The following is a 22,393-nucleotide window of genomic DNA, read 5'->3' on the forward strand; positions in this document are numbered from 1 at the left end:
TATTGTAACCAAAGTGGCTTTGTTGAAGACAATTATCACCTCACAGTGTAATGCTAAACGAGACAGCTCAGATCTGTTGAGAATTCAATCGTAATGACATTTCAGGATTCAGCATTGTAATATTTCTATAACAGGCAAGGTGGGTTAACAAGATGCTATCAGATTTATTTTGTACTAGCACTAGTTTAGGGGAAAAAAAAAGTCTTACATAGAGGAAACAGTAATCACCTCTATTCTCCCATTTTTCAAAGACTGTGAGAAGGGATGGTAGTTTTCTCAAATGTTGCAAAAGTATTTCTGAAGGAAACCAATTCAAAGCTCAGGAGAGGAAGATAGAAAAGAACTGATGTTTCTGAAATAAGAAAGTTTTCATAACCAAAAAAAAAAAGAATCAGATGGCATTTAACAACTTTTTTGGCATAGATCTCAATGTAGTACTTGAAAAGATGACATGATCTCATTTACAGATTTCCTTTGTTGCTTTGACTACAGTTAGAAGAAAATGCTTCATATAATGCATTCTACAATCTTTTTTTTTAATTGTTAGCAAGCAGCGTTGTCTGGAAAGAGTACATGCAGTTGCACTTGTACACAATGTGTACAAAAGCACAGTAACAGACACCTCCAAAAATGCATGTTGGGTTAGCAATACAGGTAGTAAAGCTCCAGGCAGATTAACTAATTCCCTCATATCATGCTACAAGAATTTGAAAGGATGCATATACAATTTAAGTTACTTCATCAGAACAGGCTTTGAGTATTAAGCCTGGAAAATAATGAACCAAAATTGTACTGAGTTCCTGACAAGAAGGAGTTATAGTTTACCTGGGAATACATTCCCTGTGCAACAAAAAAGAGCAGGCTGTCACTTGTAGTTCTGCCAGAAGACAGACACATGCTGTCCATACCATATATAGAAATTTGAGACACTGAGTGAAAAGTATGAATCGAACACAAGCATCAAATCTACTATAAATTAGATTACTATTTTTCCGGTAGGGTACCTGTATCATCTGGTAATTTCCACATCAGACAAATGCCTCCAGGAAAAAAAAAACCCAACGGATTTAGAAGTCCTATGAAATGTTATGCTGTGAAGAGAGATTGCCAAACAAAACCAGAAGCAGAGAACCAGAAAATAAAATGCAGAAATAAAAGGGAAATTTGATCAGTCAATGACCACCATTGAGAAATAAGAAAGGAAGACTTCCAGCTTTTGTGTTTTGTAGGTATAAAATATCCATGAGTAAAAATGATTCAAGACTGATCAGAAGAGAGGAATCCAAAACTCTGGCTGGCATCCAGGAGGAACTAGAGGCATAAAATTAAAGAGAAGTTCTGAGAACACGTGGGCTCACAGAGAACTAAGGCATGGAGAGATGAGGCAAAATGGAGAAAAAGGAGGATGAGCTAGTGTAAGGGAGTTATGGATGACAATTTCCTAAACTGTTATAGATAGATTCACAAATCCATGGCAATCTGTTCCTTTGTATAGTCTTCCAAGGAGCCACTGAAGCCACAGGGCCACTGCAGTCAGCCAGGGCAGGCAGTATGGAGCTGGTCCACATTGGACTTCATAAGTTAACTACATTACATGCTCAGGGCAGGCAGTATGGAGCTGGTCCACATTGGACTTCATAAGTTAACTACATTACATGCTATAGGTCTCACCAGCTGGGCCACACTGATTGACATTCAGACCTTCAACTTGTTACTTTCCCTGTTGACAGCTAACAATTGGCGATTTTTTTCAGGCAATTGGCTAAAATCATTTACAGGTTACATCAATATGTCTTCTTGTTGCTTTAAAAATTGGGGTAGGGGTATAACTAGCCTTGAAGGTGGAGGAATTGGAAAAGAAATGTTGAACTTCAGCTAGTTCCACGGAGTTACAAATAGAACTAAGTAACAGCAAGTGCATTAATAGGGACAAAAGGAACAGTAAGCTGTTACCCTGCATTAGCACTTCAGCTTTTGAAATTATAAGACTAGTAACTAATTCTGAAGTCCAGTCTAACTTTCTAGTGTACTTTCTAACTGTTCACCTTCAAGAAGTCACTGCAGAAGGACAGGCTACAGTGTCGTGACAGAGAAAGATCTGTGGTAGAGCAGTTCCACACTTTCTTTTTTTTTTTAAAGGCCATTTAAAATTAAATTTGGCTCATTAACTGGCCATAAAAAAATACTTCCACAAGGTGCCATTGTCAGTCATTACTGGCCATAAAAAAATACTTCCACAAGGTGCCATTGTCAGTCATTACTGCCCCTTCTCCTAAGAATGACATTGTGAGCATCTCCTCTCTAGAGCTCAGACCCAAAACAGACCCTGCACAAGCTAACCTCTCACCCGGGTTGGGGAAGCGTTACTCGCCTGACAGCATGCAGCTGGATATAAAGGGAGAACCTGTTCCAGCCCCATCAGCTCCTGCAGCAACAGCTGGTGCAGCCCTGAGGTAGATTAGATACTTTTATATGGGTAGCTTTATATGAGTTGTTGCAGCAACAAGATTCAGTCATTATGTTTACTTGGCTACCTACATTGACATGTGAACTGATTTTTAAAAAAGAAAAAATAAAAATAATAATAAAAAAAGGTTAAAAAAATAGTATTTAAAGCTGAACTGCATGCTTTCTTGTGCTCTTCAGAGCACAAGGGCAGCTTGCAAGCCTTGCATAAGGTATTCCTAGCAGAGGAATATGAATGCAAAGAGAAAGTGGTAAGCGTTCCTAGCAAATTTATTCTGGACAGGATGATAATTGGTACCTACAGCCTCACCCACCATTCCCTGCTTTTTTAATCCCAGCTCTGTACTGACCATGTACCTTGAAAATGTCCTCCTAGGAATACTGCCAGAGACCTGTGCACTGTTCATGGCACTGAGGTGACTTACCAGAAACATTTGTAAAGCCTTCTTTTAGGCATCCCAGATAGGATTTTCAGAAGTGTATTGACTATTTATGCACAAGGGCCTTCAGGAAAAGAAAAGGTCTTTTAAAGCTGAGATTTCAACAGTACTTAGGCTTTGTTTAGACTGCTAAACAGCGTGTGCAAAAGGAGTAGATCTAGAGAGCAAAGAGCTGGTACTGAGCAACCAGTGCCAGCTACCTATGTTTCATTACTTGGGGATTATTTCAGGATAGAACTTGTCTGGTCTCATGGGCTGGATGCTCATCAGTGATCAGTCTTAATGAACAATGCTTGTACACACAGCACAGTTAAATCATGCAAAATCTATTAGAGTAAGACATAATCCTGGATCAATATTAAATTAAGAATACATGTATTTCGGATCAGAAAATCTATACTTTTTAAAGCAGTGTTATATCAGCTACACTAATACTCACACCATTATTTTGCTTTCTTATATAGTAAACATGTATTAACAACTCCTTTAAAGTACAATAGGAGCCAGTCAGTTTTGTTTTCTCCACAAACTTCTACCTAAAAGTAAGACTAAGTGTGAAATAACCTCAGATTGGCCAGACTTTAACAGATGTTCTATTCTCAGGACTCAGATGGTCTAAGCATATGAGAACCAAATGACAGTTAAAAACTGCAAATAAGTTCAAATTTGTTCCACAGTCAAAAATCACACCTATTAAATCATAATGACATTTCTTGTTTCAAGTTGTGCCCGTTCAGTTGTGTCATGCTAGTTACTGTGTTCCTGGTATTGCTTTTCAGGGAAGTCATTTGAATGGCAGAAGAGTTGCGCAAGTAGCTGACAGATCTTTCTTGCTGATCTTTCCTCCTGCAGCAAAGCTGGTTGTTGAAATGTCTTCGAAAACTCTCACTGAGAAAATACAGTGCAAATGGATTGACACAAGAGTTGCAGAAGCTTAGCACTCGGGCCACTAAGGTAACAACCATATGTCCCGTCGATGGATCAATCTCATTGTAATTAAAAGATCGGTACATGTATAGCACGTGGTTAGGAAACCAGCAGATAGCAAAGAAGCCAACAAAAACTAGGACAATTTTTGCCAGACGTTTCCGAGTTTCCATCTAAAAAGGTGAAAAGAACCCAATTGAACAACACTGAACTATTCCACATAACAGACTTAATTAAAACATGTAGCATTTTGCTTTGTATTGGCTTTAAAAACTGTCATAAGTAAGGCCAGTAAAAATGCTTCCCTCAGGGGCTGAATTATTTTTTGTATTTCATTTACTTTCCCAATTCCAGTTTACTTTCAGTGAAAGATCCTAGCCGTCTGCAGTTACAGAAGGTTGCTCTTTCTATATGATGTACACAGTGTGAGTGATTCATGACCCAAGTAAACACTGGCTTTTAGCCTGAAAGCATGCACCAAAGAATTTCATGAAACATAACCTTTTCTGATGAGATCTCAGCACTTGGCTTGCAACTCATCTTTACTTCCAAAGCTATTTAAAGACTGTTAGCTTTGAAATCTAGAGATGTTGTGAGCGACATGTAGAGACATTGCTAGGGTGTTAACTGTACAATGGTACTTACATCCCATTATTTTGCCCGAAATGCCTCAGGTTGTGCCTCTCTCTCCTAGGCAAACTACCAAAACTGCATTGCACAGTCTGAAGCATCTTAATTCCAGGGTAAGGTGGAAGTTTCAGTTAATCTTCAACAATGACATGAAAGAAATGTACCTTGATTGCAGTGCTAAAGTATAATGACTACAATGTTTAAAATGTAGCTATCGAGAGTGGCTGAAAAGTTGACAGTAAATGATCATACACAGCAGCTCCAAACTGAAAGAGGGAGAGAAACTGGCCAGGTAGGATGCACCAGAGGGAAGCAGAAACCTACCCATTCCTCCCAAAAGATTTATTAGGTATGTTAGGTACCAAAGTTTTGCAAAGGCAGGAAAGTTTTCTGGCTTTGATCAATTTTCTGAAAAAATCAAGTGAATTTATTCTAACAGGGTTTCCAGATCTGTGAAATAAATCTGTAAGTAGTTTTCATGGCTCTATCTAAACCAAAACCAGTGGGGAATTCACAAAAGGTGAGAAAACTCTAACATTCCGATTTGATAGGATTTGCACTCAGACAGATTGCAAAGGCAGACTAAAAGGTGCAGAGGTACGGTGGGTGAATATTACACTTTTGTGCTATGGCCTAAAGAAATGAGAGTTGATAACAATAGTCTGGATTTATTTCCTTTTGCTGGAAGATATGTAAGTATAACAGAATTTTCTATTCTTCCGAGCCTCATAGATTAACAAAAAGAAAAAAGTTAAATAGAATGAAAAAATATGTTCTTACTTTGAAAATACATGTGGGTTCAGAAATGTGATATAAATTAAATATTTTTCCATCCTGAGGGTTCAGCCAAAAGGCTCTCTATATTTCACAGGAAAATAAAATAATACATGAAGTGCTAATATGTATGCATTTTTGACAAGAAACAGACTAGAGTAGAAATGAAATGCTGAGTAAAAAGGACATGAGGGAATGTGGTCTTTCTTTTTGAAAGAATATGTACATGCTATATGTGCAAAGAGATTTCAATGCATATAAAAGTATTTTCTAAAATACTGGCAGAGAAAATGCTTCCTGATTGTTTTGATGGGCATAACTATTTTTCCCTATCAATACTAATGCTTTTGTAAAGCGGTTGAGGCACTTTCACTGCAAAAACTGTTGTTTGTATATACAAATATTCCTGCTAATGAACAGTTTGTTGCTACCTTATTGCTTCCTGTGCCTTACAGGGAAGCTGACTTTGTCCAGCATTTTAAAATGCTTTGTCTCAAAGGTATACAGAACCTGTACCAAAAGTTTTATAGCATCCGTAACAGAAAGAGTATTAGAAAAGTGTGAGTTCAGGATTGTACCCAAGAAATTTCTACTGAGAAAGCCAAAGAAGAATAAATTTGCACACTGCATTCATATTTTCAGCACTCCTTGGTCTCAGAAGAACCTTTGATCCCCTAAGAAAAATTTTCCCTGCCTATGTCAGGGTTGGGGTTTTTTTTCATTTCCAGGCACAAATAAAATGAGCTTCTCAAAAAGTTTAGGTAAGATTTCTTCTCAAAATGGCCACCTATAGAGATAGGTGAAGCCACCAGCACCAGCATTAACTACAGAAACATTGTCCCTCTCTAAGAACACAAGTAATGGTTATAGTAACAACACATACAAACACATATACTGATACTGCTTCTTGTTAAGAACGTACGTTGATAGCATTGAATTTATATTTTTCCTTGCTCATATACATTTCCATACTGGGCTTAATACTGAGCAATTGTGAAAACAAGATTTTTCAGATAATCCTTGGCTTATTTCATGCATGTGGAAAACAGAACAAGTCCTCTGTGAAATCCAGCAATCTGGATGTTATAGTTCCTGTACTTCCATTGTTAAGCATATACAGCACACAAATCTTTCATCAGGATGTAAAAAGCAAATTGCTTACCTGTCTTTTGCAATGCTCACTGTATTCTCCAGGGATGTTGTGAGCACTTTTTATTAAGCTCTTTGCAATATGGTAGTAGTAGATACTAATAATGGTGAGAGGGATAAGGAAATACACAAGGAAAATCAGCACAGAATGGATCTTCGGGTGCATGTCATCCGTCATGGGATATGGTATGCATGCTGTGAAAGTGGCATTATCCGTGTCATTGATGTGGGCTAGCTCAGAGAACACTGCTTCAGGAACTGCTAGGAGCACGGAGATTACCCAGATAGCGACAGCTTTAAGACAGGTCCATAGCACTGCACTGGAGGTCTGGATGTCCATGGGATTTACAATCGCTTTGTACCTGAAATGGATCAAAATGCAGGTGCAAATTAAAAGGTATCTTTTCAAATTCAACACGTGATGCATAAGGCCACTTCATGCCTTTGATTACAATAATGTCATATTGTGTTCTTATTTGAAATACCAAGGGGTTTGTAACCTTTCATAAATTTGTATTCTCTAAATGTCTAGCTTCACCTGTACATGTACCCATCAAAGATGGCAAAAGGAGCCCTGGGATATAGCCTGTGATTGTAGGTGGCTGATCTGTGCCAGCCTGGTGAAAGCACAGAAGCAACCATGACTACTCTTTCTCTCCAACCCCCCTCCAACAAATCCCCGGATGCACATCCTACCTCCATACTTCCACCTCACTCCTGTACCAACACTTGCCCACTACAGTTTACTTCCTTCCTGGGCTGCCACAGCCCAGAACTTCCTCCTGCCCACCAACACAGCTTTCCTGCTCCCCACCAGAGCACAGGGCTGTAATCAACATTAACCACTTCTTCCCAGACCAGCAACACCTGCCGCTGTGCTGTCTCTTGCCTTTCCACCCCAGCACCTTTCCACAGACAGATATGCTGTCCTGAGTGTGACAACTGGAATATACGCATCTATGTAAAGCCAGGCAGGAATGATTCCCAATGGAACTTGTGCAGAAGTATTAAACTCTTAAATAAAGTAAATATTTCCACATCAATAATTGGAAGCTGCTGCTCTACACGATTTTTTGGGAAACTGTCTCATAATATATGATTACATATAAACCTTTGTAGAATTGGCAATTTCATAACAATGAAAACAGGAGAATTGCAAAGAATGGAAATCTCACAGTACAGCAAAGTAAAATAAATAGAGGTAGACTCTGGTCAGGAACTCTTTTATTTTAAAAATATTGTTGTAGAAGGTGATACAAAGTGAACCTTTCCATGAGAAAAGGTCAGTTTTAAAAGGCCAAATACAGCCTGAGAAAAATATTTCAAGGATACTTTAATGTTTTGCTTAGGTTTTTAATTTATTTTGAAAACTCTTTTTCAAAATGTAAGTAAATTATGTTTTAATGTTTTTTACTAAAAAACAAATATTAAACAAAACATTTCAGTTTGACTAAGCCATGTAATCTGGAAGGTCGCTTTATCTGATGGTTGGGGGTTTTTGCTTCTTCAATTTTTTGTTTCTAGTTTTGATTTGCTTTGGAATGGCAGAGGGGTTTTTTCTGAATTTGCAGAGTTTTGAGAAATGGAAAAGTGATTTTTATTGAATATCTAAAGAAAATTTTAACAGGAAGAAGGCATTCAGGAGAGATCCATATTCCAGGAACATAATTTTATTCATTTTAAGGTCTTTCTACTCGGTCGAGATGTACTTTCAAAGGGTGATTCAGATTTTAGGTGTATTAAATCACTCTCTGAGTTGCTTCTTTTTCTCTGTTAGCTGTACAATGAGCTTATAGTGAGAAGAACTCTAACTTAGATGTCTCCACTTGGTGATATAACTCCTTGTCAATGCATATAGATACATATACATACATATACAAATGAAAATATGTATGGGTATGAGCAGGTGTCTATATACATACCAAGGGTAAGGTTATGGTTAAATATAACATTGTTGCTGAAAAAAATGCTGAGAAATAAAGCTGTGATCCCAAATACCCTTTATGGCTGACTTGCAGGTCCTGAGAGGTACTTCATAGCACCTCAACACCTTGAGCAGATGTCCAAAAAAATGTGGGTAAAAGCTATAGCCCCATACATCAATTTGTGAGTTTCTTGGCAACCAACAGTGCAATTGGCTATGCCATGAAAATGTCTGGATCAAAGCACTGTCTTTGTACCCTAGCAAACTTTTTCTTCAGAGAATATTTGAGTCACATAAAATGTGCCTTGGAGTCGTCTTTCTCAGGACTGTGATAAATTGCCTTATCACTAAATAATTATAAATGATGACTACTTATGTTCATATCCTCTCTGAATTCAGTGTCTTCACCCATATCATGGAGTAGAAAATAAACCTCAGTAAACTGTCTCTGTTAATTTATGTTTACAATTTCTTCTAACACACAATGAGAAACTCCCTGGACACCAAGGTGTAAAGAAATCCTTTATATGCCATAAGAAGTATAGAAGCCTCTGGACAAAGCTCAAAGTCTCCACAGCACAAACTGTGACCTTATTATTCAATAATTTGCTTCCTACTGCTGTCTGCCTTGATTTCATTACATCAAGACAGACCTATTTCATTTCATTCAACTGAGGTGACGTCAAGTCCTTACATCTGCTCATTTCTTTAAAACTCTGCATTGATGGGGAAGAGCTGTTTTGGGGATTTTGTCAGGGCAGCAGGGAGGACATTGGATAAAAATCATGTTTTGTACTACGGATATTTTTTTTCCCTCTCTTTTCCCACTGCTGTGCTTCAAACTGTTTTGACCACAGTGCTGTTGCCCAAGAAAATGACCATGTTACAATTAATTATTTTAGCAGTATTTGGTCTGGTTAATATCTAAATGGGAGTCCTTTTCAGAAGTCTTTACATTAGCAGAAGATGTGGCATGTTTTTGTGCCTTGGCATATATTGCTGTTTCAGCAAGTAGCATTCTTTCCCCTGAGCTGCAACTGACTCCAAGTTGGAAGGCATTGCCTTTTTTCACAAAACAGCTGGGCTTAGCCCAGAAAACTTATTTAATCCTACCAAAATTCTTCTTGCTACTTCAACTAACTACAAGATAGCCCTCTTCTTCCTAGGACTCAGCCCTGCACAGTACTTGGCGTCAACAGGAAGGAAAAGGCACTAAGTGCTTTACAAAATCTGTCTTCTTGTTTACAATTCTGAAAAGATAGAAAAAGTCAGGTTACAGATAAAATCAAATGTAAACTAAGTGAAATTAGAAGTGTTCCCAAAAATGAACACCCAGCCTCTTCCTTTGTATAAAACCAACGTAAGGCTAAAACATACCACCAACCATTCAAATTATGAATTGTGTTTTCTATCAATAAAAAAACACTGGTACATCAGAAGTAAGGGTGCAAATTATTTAGTCAAATTAGTAAGCAAAATCCATCTTTTCCTTTACTTCACTGATGAAAAAAGAAAATCATAGGTTGCCACGAAGTTCAGGAAAAAATATAAATATGCATTTGGTTTTAATTAAAAGCCTTCATGTAAATTCTGTCTTCCTACATCCTCTATCATTATCACTGTTGACAAAGGCAGCCCAACTCAGGAAATACTTTTATAAGTTTCCTTTCTTTGGAGCGGTGGTTTCTGCCAACAAACACAAGCACAAACTTGCCCATTCTGCAGACTGTTTTGTTTGTATAGCGCATTTTCGTTATAAAGCAATCTCCTCCCTTCTACACAACCCAAAAAACTGACGAAAAAAGAATATCCTCTTCCTCCAGAGTTATAACATGTTGCTACCTTCTAAATTCCAGCACAGCTTATCTACTTATCCCCATCTTTGCTTTCAAAGGCCTTCATAAAGGTATTTTGCAGTTCTCAAAAACAGTGCAAAGCTCTACTCCTGTTCTGCTGCATCCACAATGCTATTTTCCCTCCCACACACTTGACTTCAAAAGAAGCTGCTCCATCATTAGTTCTAAGCTATCCCTCCATTGCAGTGCTACCTCTTTTTCTAGACTACTTTGAGATGATCTTCAAAAACAAATTAAAAAGAAAAACCAAACAGCTAGACCATACTTAGGCAGTCACTGGACTATGATTACAGCCTACCATTTCAGACAGAGTTGCCTCAATATCTCCTTGCCCTTTTGTTTCTGTATCTTCTGTTGTCTCTACTTAAAAACCCTTCAAGTCAAGGACCTTCTTCTTGTTCCTGTTCATATAACACCTACCACAAATAGGACCCTAATTTATCACCTAGTTTCCTACATGCTATTACAATAAAAAAAAAAAAATAATAGTAAGTGTCATAAACCAAGCAGAGACCTAATTCATGCAGGGCAGATACAGAGCACTGTGATTTAATTTGCATTTTAATCCTGGAGCTGGAGGGATTGATATCATTGGCCTTATTATAAGCCTTCTGTTTGAAGTGATGTTGTTTTGTCAAAGTACTGCATTTCCTGCAAACCAGAGTCATTTATCAACACCATCTATATGTTAGCATTTTATTGTGTCATTTCATGAGGATTTCAAACACAAAAAGACAGCATTTAGCCTAACAATGTGAAAGGATATAAATATATCTGAATAGAAAACATGGCCGTATGGTCAATATTTCTTAAAAATACTAATACTGTGTCCACTTGCAGTCCACTGCGCTAAAGGAGAATGAAATTTTGGATAGGGAGTTCTCTTGACTCAACTCCAGTGCAATCTTTAAGAGCAGAACAATTTATCGAGCTGAGAATAATGTGGAATCATTTGATGTCTACTTTTGTGGGAATTTATTTCACAACACTCAGTCTGATATTCACATTTATTCTATTTTGTTCTTATAAATTCTTGCAATTTAAAATAGATATGTTTTTTATAGTTATTCCCAATATATTTGTTCTGCGCTTATCTCTTAAGTGCAGAGAATTGCATTCACCAGGAATCAGCACCTCAGAGGTCTGATAGCTGAATAAAATGAACAGTATTTGAAATGAAGGCTAGCAGACCGTGTGTAAACACAATTAAACTGAATATCAATGGCATATGTTCTGTGTTTCTCAGGGGGAAAATCCTAAGATTTTCCTAAGTGAAAAAAACTTTCCACTCTATAGAAACATGCTCTGTTGAGCCAAAAACTAACAATAATACTTCAACAAAAAAAGTCTGATTTACTTTTTTGGATGATGATTTCTCCACCCTGAAAAGAATCAAAACATAAGTTTCCCAGGTAAATATATTTCCTGGCCTGTCCAGCCAGTGTTTCAGAAGAGAAATTTTCTCTTTCCTTTTGATTTTTTCTTCTCTAGCTATGTCTTTCTCCTGCATTCACCTCATGTTAGCCAGCTATATTTCTTACAAGGTCATACAAACCTTTCAATGCTAGCTCACTGCCAGTAGTCTGGCTTTTAGTTCTACTTCTCTAAACCCATTTACTTGTAACTGCACAACTTAAAAGTATCATCAGTAATTTGTTCAGTTCTCCTCCCAAGAGCAGTAACAGTACATTGTTAACTGGCTATTGTTCAGAAAAGTTCACATATATGTCAGCATTCCCCATAGATTTGTATTTAACAAACATATCTTCAGTGGACTTGCAGAGGGAAGGGAAGCAAAAGGAAGGGAAGGGGAAGGGGAAGGGGAAGGGGAAGGGGAAGGGGAAGGGGAAGGGGAAGGGGAAGGGGAAGGCAACCAGTAGCCAAATCTAACAAAAACTTATGCTACATCTATATTAGCAAACTAAACAGTGCCAGAGCCTATTCCTTGGCCTGGAGGCCAAGTGGCATTAGCTGGATACCCATGACCGTTTGATTAAACTCAATCTCCCAATATCAAGAACACTATACCCAAATAAAATAGGTAGTTTATACTTCTGTTGGTAATGGCTCCTGGGCTTGTGTTTAATCCTGAATCATGCCTAGAAATTGTTTGGGACAATATTGATTGACCCAGGTCAAAACCGCACCATGGACTGCTCTAATAACAGTTCGAAAAGTGATTGAATTTCAGTGCTCAGGCTTATGTTTTGGTACTGTTGAACGTGGGTTTGTGTCTGACTCACATTCAGCAAGTAGCTGTATTTCCGCTGCTGTGCATGACAGGAACTCCCTGATCAGACCTACTCAGTTTGCACCTAAGCTTCATTAGGATCCTGAAACTAAACCTAACAAAACTGAGGAGCCTGTTCTCAAAGTTGTGTTTAAAATATGGCTGGAGCACAGTGAAGTCATTAGCCTTCATAAAACAGCTGTGGCAAAAGCAGCTCTGGTACCTGCCTATACAAGAACAAAATGGAACATTCATTCAGCCAGGGTGTCTGGGAGTCATTGCCCAGGCTTGCCAGACAGTGGCCCAAAATTAACATTTCATCAATGAGGACAGAACCTTATTCTTACCAGGCTGCATCATGCAAACCCCTGGATACAGCATTTCCCACTGGGAAGTACAAGGCAGCTTAGCATGTGTATTCTTTGGCTTTTATTGCCTTTCTGGAGCATTTACCTCATTCCAACACTAATTTGGAGTTCTGGACGTTGGATTCTGCTCAGAAATTCAGCACCTAGGTTAGAGGTTAGGCATTGCAATGTGTAGCCTAGACAAGCTCACATACTGTTTGGCTTTGTCCCCTAGTGCTCTACTCTCCATTTAGTCATATTACTTCTCCCTCACTATAATCCTATTGTAAGAAAAAAAATACAACCCCCACATCTAACCTCATCTCATTCTTCCAGAGTTTATTTTTGGAATCTTGAAGGGTTAAAGGAGTTTGAGGGAAGAGAAACATTTCCCAGATGGGCTTGGTTCAAATCCCATTGATAACCCCTGCCCTTAGGCTGATGAGACAGAGATGCATACTTATCTGCATATCCACTGTAATGCTTACTGCATGTCTCCCAGCAGTGATATCCATACATACTCGAATGAAGGAAACCTCACAAAATTGTCACTACTGGAGCAGAAGATCAATAAAAATATCGGTTACAGAAACTAAAGTGCCTGGAAGCAGAAATCCCGAGTGTAAAATATGTTCAGTGCCAGTTTACCTGTATGAAATTGTTGCTGTTAGAAAGCAATTCCTCCCATTTCCTTGATGAATTCAGTTACAGTCCATGCCATGGCAGATAACATAACTATTGAGGAGAACATTACATGGTCAGATATGTTTAGAAATGTTCCAAGCCAGGAAGAACTAAATGACCAAACCTCTATTACTATATCTGGAACAGACTTAGTTTTTATCATTTGAGAATCTAGACCCCAAATCTCTAAATGCTAAATTCAAAAAGCTGCAATTGCATTTATTTGGTCCAGTATTATCACCTAGAAGACTCCACTCTGTCACTTGTAAACTTGTGTCCAGTGCAGTTTCATTAGCAACTTCTGTTCTTAGTTTCCATTAAAATCAGTGTAGATGGAAAAAACAAGTACACACCATGGTAAAAAAGGGAACAATAAAAAATCACAGACAAAAGAGTTAATATAGCAATCCTTAAAATACAAACAATCAAACAAACCTGGAGCCAAACCACAAACATGACACTATGTAAAAAAAAAAAAGCAACCAAAAAACAACAAACAAACAAACAAAAAAAACCGAACTGTGAAAAGTAGTTGGAAAAAAATGGAACAGTATTTGGGATAGTCATGTGAAGGACCAAACAGAATCATATGAGACACAATGACAACATAACAGAGTAAGTCACTTTCATGTTCATACACACAACACACACCACAATTCTATTTGTACATATATGCTCATACAAAGCTGGAAACACACAATTAAATTTACATGCAGCAGATGTAATTACACCAAGGTTAATATGGATTGTTTATCTCTTGGTTATTTTCTCTGACATCTGACAAGTTGTGTCAAGTTAAGTTCAAAACACGCTTCTTTTCAATGGACACCAAGGTATGTTTCCTCTCACCTTCCACAAATCTTATGAACCTGCAAGAACTTACTTGCTAATTGTAATCACACTGTCAAATTGGGCTGAATCTCAGCATGGATTTAGAAGTTACTAGTGAAGGTACATGTTTAGACATAGGGATTGTGACTGCATATGCCTTGTTTCATTAGTACATATAAAAACACACAAAAAAAATTTAGCCCTAGGAATATATAGTCTGGAAGAATGGTTCTGAATAAAAACCCACAAGACAAATAAACTTGTTCTTCTATAGTTAAACTATTTTAAAAGAGGATTCAATGAAATGATCCCTTTGGGAAGGATATTTGAGAGTTCCACCGCTCTGCACATACATAAAAAATATTTATTATTCATTCTCTAACAAATTTATCATCACAGAAAACATATGAGATCTTTTTCCTAGAGAAAGCATTGGTAGAGAATATTTGATCTTTGGCATCATTTCTGAGGACCTGCTAAATGCAGACTTGAGGGTTCCAACAGTCCAGTTTGGATAAACCCATTGCAATGTAATATGTAAGGGCATTGTGTACCATGTTATGGGGAGAGGCAAACAAATAGAAAAATGTATGGAGATTTATGTTCAGGCCTGCTTGGTAAGAATTCAGCTGGATCTGCTGTTTAGCAGCTATTTCATCTGCCACAGGCACAGGCTTTTACTGAACTGATCAAAGAAACAGGGAACAGGAGGAATGCTTTTGTAGCAGTTTCTCAGATTTTAGTTTACAGCCTACAAAAGGCTGTTGGACACTGGCGTTTGCATTAATCAAAGCTGCCAGCACAACACAGGCACTGCATTGATCACTGAATAGGATACACACCACAGCCATTTCTCACTTTGCCATCATCCTCAGGGCTAAGCTGTTTCCATATGAGCTGAAGAGCCCACACAGGACACACTGTCGTGGTTCAACCCCAGTCAAAACCAGGACAACACAAGAAGGCTGGAGTTTAAAAGATGTGTTGTCTGTATGAAGTCTGAGAAAAATTTGCCTAACTCTGGAAGAAAATGTTACTTTCTGAGAAAACATTTTCAGATGTGTAAAGATGGTTACAAGAGGAACTTCTTCCACAGCTGATTTGAATTGCCCAACTTGGACAAATTTACCCTAGAATAGGTAAGTCCTTAATCTACTCCATAAATAAAATTCCTTCTGCATTGCTGGTGTGTGGGGTGGGGTGATGTCATCCCTTTTTTATTTAATTAATAAGTTAATTGTAAATAATTTTAAGATGACATTTAATACTACTTTCCTTGTAAAGGCTCTTTAGTCCCTGAATATCAGCTATGAGAGCTCGAAAGGAAATCATGTCCACTTTCCTGTTTCCCCTGCTCCCCTACATGTAATAAGAAATGAGGATTTTAGAGGTCTCTAATCACTGTATTTCAGCCTGAATCAGCACCTGGCATAAAAAAAAAAAAAAAAAAAAAAAAAAAAAAAAAAAAAAAGATGAAACTTTAAATAAATTCAGAAGAATAGTAAAAAGAATATTTTATTAGGGGTGATTTTACTAATAAAAAATCCTGAAGTAATTACTAAGGCACCTTTTCACACTTCTGAATTTATCTTCAAAACATTTCTTGAGTTTCTCAAAAAGCAGGAGGCAGTAGACTTGCCAGCTGAGCCAGAATGGTTCTTGTTATCAGTTGTAGTCATAAGTCAGCACATAGATATTAAACTTGCATAAAATGTTGAGTACTTTTATACTTTTAAAAATACAGATTGCAATCTTCCAAATTGAAAGCAAAGAAATAAAAAATTAAAACAAAAACAATTATCAAATAGTTTACCTATGCAAATCTATAGAACACATTTTAAGTATCTCAGGCATCGTATTTAATTATTTAAGTATGAATTTAAATTTTCAAATCCCTTTGTTTTTATGATATAGGAAAGGATTCATGGCACTACTGAGAAATAACTCTGTTACATGCTTAATCAAGTATTCAAGTACTTGTCTCTTGCACTTTTTAGGAAGAATACAAAGAAGATGCTATTTGAATTGCAATAGGGTAAGTTGCTCCACTGTGCATCTTCACTTTCTTCATTAGAGTGCAGCAGGACTGTATTTCAGCTAAGATATTCTAACCTTTCATTAGAAAGAAAATTCAATGTAGAAAAGTAGCAGAATTAAATTTAATCCTGTTTTTACAGATTACAAAAAATTATGTCTAAATGGCAGCCAAAGAGAAAAGGAAAAACTATGTGGGACAAATCTAAAGCTATTTTAAGGGACTATCATTTATTCCTTTAAAGTCTGTTCCCCATGTCTCCTGACATTTTGTAGGTACAATTGCTTTTCATCAGCATACATGATAATGCAAAGATGGCCAGAGGTGCACACTGTAGCATTCATTCTTAATCCACTGCCCCCTGGGCTTCTCCCAGCCACCTCTCCTCACCAAGGTTTATGGTCATCCTGACCTCTAGTTATGAAAAGCATCTTGGAAACAGCTTTCCATACTTGCACTCCACTTCCTTACCCTAGATTCCTTTCCAGGCACAAAACAGCAAGCCCCATGGACCCTGTTTGCATTCTGAGCTAACTGCATGGCCCACCACAGACATAAACTGGAAAAACACTCCCTGGAGCAGTGAACAAGTTTATGGGATTGTTCAAGTCAGAGACGTAGTTCAAGTCAGGTTCAGCCCCGGCTTCTGTCCTGTTTACAGTGAGGAGGCACTGGCACACCTTTTCACGTGTGCCATGCTGCAGTCCCTCTGGCAACACTTCTCACCTCTTTTTTTTTACCCTCCTTATCCAAGACCACACCATGTCCTGAGACTTTATCAACAACATCCATTAGCCCTGGTCAAAACTGCATTCCATGGCCCCTGGAGAAACAAGCTCAACAGGGGACCCATTTTTTATACCTTGTCCCACTGCACCTCTAGGAAGTGCATCCTTGGCAATCACACACCAGCTCTGTGGGCACTTTCAGGGTGTGCTGAGTGCTATTTGGGGTATTCAGCCCTATGCCCTCCTTAGTTCCCTTTTTTTTGTTTGGTTTTTTTTGTACATTTTTGTCCTTCATCCCCCTTCATTCTTTCATTTGTTGTCCACTGTAATTATTATGTTTTCTCCTTCTGTAATCCAGTCTCTGGTTTTGTCTTTTTTTAAAACTGAGAATTATTAAGGTTTCTAGAGGAGGTCTGGGTTCTCTGTGATCGAGGAAAATCAATAGGACCAGTGGCTGTGAGGGGCAGGGGTGCTGTCCCTGCACATCTCCTGTGTGGCAGTAAGAGAGGAGGGATGGCTCAGCAGCACGGCTCCTGTGTTGCCTTGTGCACCCCAGAGGAGAGGGATATCGCACCCTCTTCTAATGCCACCACCCTCTTCTAATTGCACCACCAGTGCCACCACTGCACCTTCTCTGCTGCCTCCATCCCCAACACTGCCAATGACCTCCCACCCCTCTCTGCCACAAAATGTGTGGGGCTGCAGCAAGGCACCACCACCCACACTTGGCAGCCAGACCCACAGGAGCTCAAGGGTGGGAAGGGCTGTTTGATGGGACCAGCTGCTGTTCCTGGGATGGGTAACCTTGGGCAGATCTGTTGCATGCTGCCAATTTCAATCTGCAAGCGTGCCCCTGGGAAATATGGGAAACACTGTTACACATTACGTATCATGTCTGTACACAAAAAACAACCACCCACAAACAAACAAACAAAAATAAAACAAAGCAAAACCAAAATAATCTCAGTATTAGATCATGAAGCTTCCAGAGAGAAGGTGCACGTCTGTCACACTGAAAACACTAGTGATGCCGTAAGGGACTTCTGTGACAAACAGCCGTATGAAATAAAGCAACTTTAGAAAAGATATATATGCAATGACTACTACTTTTTCTTCCTTATAGCTTCAGTTTGTAGGTAATGATCATTCAGAGCTTATTGTTTCTGCAGCCGTTGCTGTTAAATGTAGCACATACATGTAATTTGCCACACAGAATTTCTACAAAATATAAGTGCTGATTACACCATGGAAACCAGGACAACCTCCTTTATCCTAATTCACACAGGCACACTGTAAAGAACTCTAAACATTTCTAAATCTGTTTTTTTAGTGTAATCAGTGTCTGGACTTCTACACAGTCCTGTGGTAATAGGGAGTAAAAAGCAGGAAAGGCTTTAATGATAATATATTAAAATGTACTCTGAGCTTTATCTGTGAAAGGGGTCACCGCGAAGATATAGTATACCAGACCAAATATGTACTGGATTATAATGGAGCCTTTTTAGTACTATCACTGTTTGCAAACTGCTAGCATCCTATGATAGATTTGCTTATCTGGAGAAAACATTGCTCCCAGCCAGGACCTGTCTCCTCAGCATCTCTTAGGTGCAGGATGCTGCCATCACTCCTGATCTGCCAACATAATTACCCATAACTGATATAGTCAAGATGACACGTGTTAGGATCTGACTACAAATTAATGTGACAAAAACCCCTCCACACCAGTGCCTCCTCTTTAGTTCAAAACATGTCGTACAAGAAAGTAGACCTGCATCCAACCCAAACTCTTTTCAGAGTTCAGCCAGCTTCACTCAGAGATGACTCGGGCCCCTAGGAGACAAGACACTGGTCACTGAAGTCAGTGGCTGCTCTTCTGACTGAAAAAGAAATGGCTTTTCTTCCCAGTAACTGAAAATGTAATTGCAGATTTTAAAGAAACAGAGTTGTTAAATTCTTAGTATAACCATTTCTGATATTTGTATATACTGTGGAGGATCATATTTATTATGAGCTTATATGGTCACAGCATACCATCTGTAGCTGTCTTCTAGGACATGTAATTCTAAATATATTCAGTGGAAACAGATTCAGCATTATTACTTCTTGAATCTTTACTAATATTAAAAGGATGTAAAATTATATGGAAAAAACAAACAATGAATGCTTCAGGGCTATATAAAAAGTAAATGAATGAATTCTTAAATATTAAACAACTAGCATTTCCTCACATTATATTTCACTAAAGAGATGATCTCCTCTGCAAATAACTTCTTCTCTTTTCAAATAAGATACCACATTCATACTTTTAAACAGTGGAAATAGAGCAGAAAGAAAACTGTAAAGTTTACCTGGATCTCCAAGACAGTTTTTGACATACTCTTTAACTGAGGTAATCAGAGAGTTATAGATGTTCACTTTCAGGCACATTTTGCAAGCTATTCTTCAAAAACATAATCTATTTTCATAAGTTGCAATCTTTTTATACACAAATATTTTAGGTCCTGATTCAAACACCACTGAAATTGATGGCCATTAAGACTACCCACAGTTGGAATCAAACGATTTACTGATTTGGTTAAAAAAAAAAGAAATAAATTACAGTTATACACACACAAAAAAAAAAAGGATTAAAAGTTTTAAAGAAATGTTACTGTAAGTGTGAAGATACATTACTAAACTCAAGCCTTTACATTATACACCAAGGTAATGCATTGGTTCAGCTAAAACCCAGCAAAAGAAAATGGGGTAATACCTATGGCAAAGGAACTAAACATTTTCATTTCTGGCTTTAAAAAAAAATAAATAATAAAAAAAAAATTGCTTAGGTAAGGGAAGAAAGGTAATTAATTTAATTTAAGATTGCCAATTATGTTGCAAGACTTTGTCTTTCAAAGCCTGAAGCACAGTCCAACAGCCACCCAGCTGCTATAAATCCCTTAAGTACACATTTATAATGACTGGGAGGAAAAACTTGGGGTCCAGCTCTTCGTTTCTTCCTAATTTGACAAGTACTGGAGATGGAAGTGTTACTTTCTGGTTTGTTTGGGGGGATTTTCCTTTTTTCCCCCTCTTTTTTTCTTCCCCCCCCCCCCCCCCCTTTTTCTACAAGTTCAGAAGAAGCAGAACAAATAGTTTGAGCCAAACTTTAAGACTGACAATTACAACAGAACTGTTTGGTGCCTCCAAATTCCCAGAGGCTGAACTAGTCCTGGAAGTCACCTCTGGTAGCCTGCTCTTCTACGAGGGTGCAAGCACATACGCACACACACACACTTTCTCAGCAGAAAGAAACAAACTCATTAAATATATCTCTGTGCTTGTGACCTACCACTGCGGTTTGGCATGGGTCATATTTAGTGTCTAACACCTTCCTCTAATGGATAAGATTTCAACACCTTGGCAGTTACAGGACCATCCCAGGGGTGCAGAGGACAGGACTAAACCCAGTTCTTGCAGCTGGCACCCGGGAAGCTGGAGGCCCAGGCACACCCTCTAACTTCAGTTAGTACCAGACTTGCCACCAGCCGGTGAGGGAAGGAGAAGCACGGGCACCTCACAAGTTGGAATAAGGGGATTGCGGACCGGGGATCCCTTATCAGAGGGGTGGTTCACCTTTCATGCCAGCTCTGGCTAGCCTTAGCCCAGGCTGCAGAGGGCTGAAAAGGGGCAGCCTAGCTTTCCTACCTGTCAGCACTGAGGGCAGTGAGGGTGAAGACAGAGACACCAACAGAGGTGAGCTGGATGGCAGGGATGAGCTTGCAGCCCACCTCCCCAAAAAGCCACTCCTCAGAGAAATACCGGGAGGCATCCACCGGCACACAGGTCACTAGCAGCAGCAGATCACCAGCAGCAAGGCTAGAGATGAAGATGTTGGGCACGCTCCTCATGGCACTGTTGGCGATGAAGATCTTCATGAGGGTGACGTTGCCCAGCAAGCCCACAGTGATGATGAGCAGGTAAAGCGAAGGGATGACGCAGCGGACGATGAACATGGCCATGCCCCGCGCCGGGGGCAGCAGGGCTGTGTCAGGCACCGGCTGGGCACTCCCGTTCCCCCCAAGGGGCACCTCGGTGAGCTCGGGGGGCAGCTCTGTCCCCATCCTCCAGCTTCGGGCAGACTGAAGGTCTCCACTGCACAGTGCAGTTGGGAGCCACTGGAAAGCCTCACCTCTTTGCAAGTCAAACAACTTTCTCCCCCTTCCCTCCTGCCTTTCTCCGCCGCCCCCGCTTTTCCTCTGCCGAGTTTCCTCCCCTCAGACATGCGGAGGAAGCGCTGCCCGCCGGCGCAGGGGGCGTGTTGCGGGACCGGGGGGGGGGATAAGAGACCCGTGCCGCTTCCTTCCAGCTCTGCGGACGAGCCCTCTCCCTGGTGGGTAGGCGGGCGAGATCCCGAGCCCAGCCTCGGGGGCAGCGACCGCCCCCGGGACAGCAGCCTGCCCGCGGCCCCGGGACAGCAGCCTGCCCGCGGCCCCCGGAGCGCCCTCGGTCCCGCCTCCCCCCGCGCCCGCCGGGGCCGGGGCGCTGTCCAGCGGCGCCGGTGCTGCTCGCCCCGCGGCTGAGGGTGGCGGAGCCGGAGCCGGGGGAGAGGCGCAGACCGAGCCCGCGCCTCACTCCGCAGCCCCGATTTATACCTGGTGCTGGGAGGAGCCGTCCCGCCTCTCCTCCTGCGAGCAATTGTGCCCTCGCCCCAGCCCCGAGGCGCCGAGGGGGATCTTGCGCGGAGGAGAGACGCGGATCCCGGCGCTGCCGCCGTCCCGGGGGATCCCAGCCCCTGCGCCCGGCGCGGACGGCTCGGATGGGGAGGGCAGGGGGCGGCGAGGGGGGCGAGGGGGGGCCTTCCCCCGCCGCTGCCCCCCGCCAGCAGCCCCCGAGAGCAAACCGGAGCTGTCCGCCACGTCGGGCGGAGGCGGGATCGCCTCCGGGAAACCCGGCTTCGAGCGTCTTACCCGGGTGAAACCACGGCGCTTGGAAATGCGGGGCGACGGGGAGCGAGGGACTTGGAGGTGAAGAGATTTTATTCCTGTCATCCAGCCGTGGGTTCTGAATAGATCCTATTCAAAGCCGTCAGCTGCCTTTAAAGTTTAGGGTTCGCAAAGTTCCATTTCACGTGAGTCTCGACTATGGAAATGGGAAGGGGTGATGTGTACTATGCAAATGGTATAGCACAGTGGAGAATCAACGTTATTTGCCTTTTCAGAGCATAGCATTTGTCCCTAGTATTTCTTGCTTCTCAGTGAGGTAATATCTTTTACTTCCCAGTGCCTGCACATATATATGCTTTCCAAACAGCTCCATCTGTTTCCAGCAGAAGCATGAACGTAGTAGGTAGCAGTGCAAATATGCTGAAAGAGAGGCACACCTACTGGACTGAA

The 22,393-nt window shown here is 40.3% G+C and overlaps 1 protein-coding gene across 1 annotated transcript; it reads right to left on the reverse strand.

Annotated features, from left to right (window-relative positions):
- Window positions 1–3,593: 3,593 nt before the first annotated feature.
- Window positions 3,594–21,124, reverse strand: NMBR (neuromedin B receptor). The gene is made up of 3 exons (XM_005230241.2): window positions 20,706–21,124; window positions 6,400–6,748; window positions 3,594–4,006 (listed from the first exon to the last, which is right to left on the reverse strand). Exons 1-3 carry the CDS (start codon window positions 21,119–21,121, stop codon window positions 3,605–3,607), a joined length of 1,167 nt encoding a protein of 388 aa, XP_005230298.1. The 5' UTR covers window positions 21,122–21,124; the 3' UTR covers window positions 3,594–3,604.
- Between the last annotated feature and the right edge of the window lie 1,269 nt (window positions 21,125–22,393).

Source organism: Falco peregrinus, chromosome 7, assembly GCF_023634155.1.
Source record: "Falco peregrinus isolate bFalPer1 chromosome 7, bFalPer1.pri, whole genome shotgun sequence".
In the NCBI taxonomy this organism is placed as follows: domain Eukaryota; kingdom Metazoa; phylum Chordata; class Aves; order Falconiformes; family Falconidae; genus Falco; species Falco peregrinus.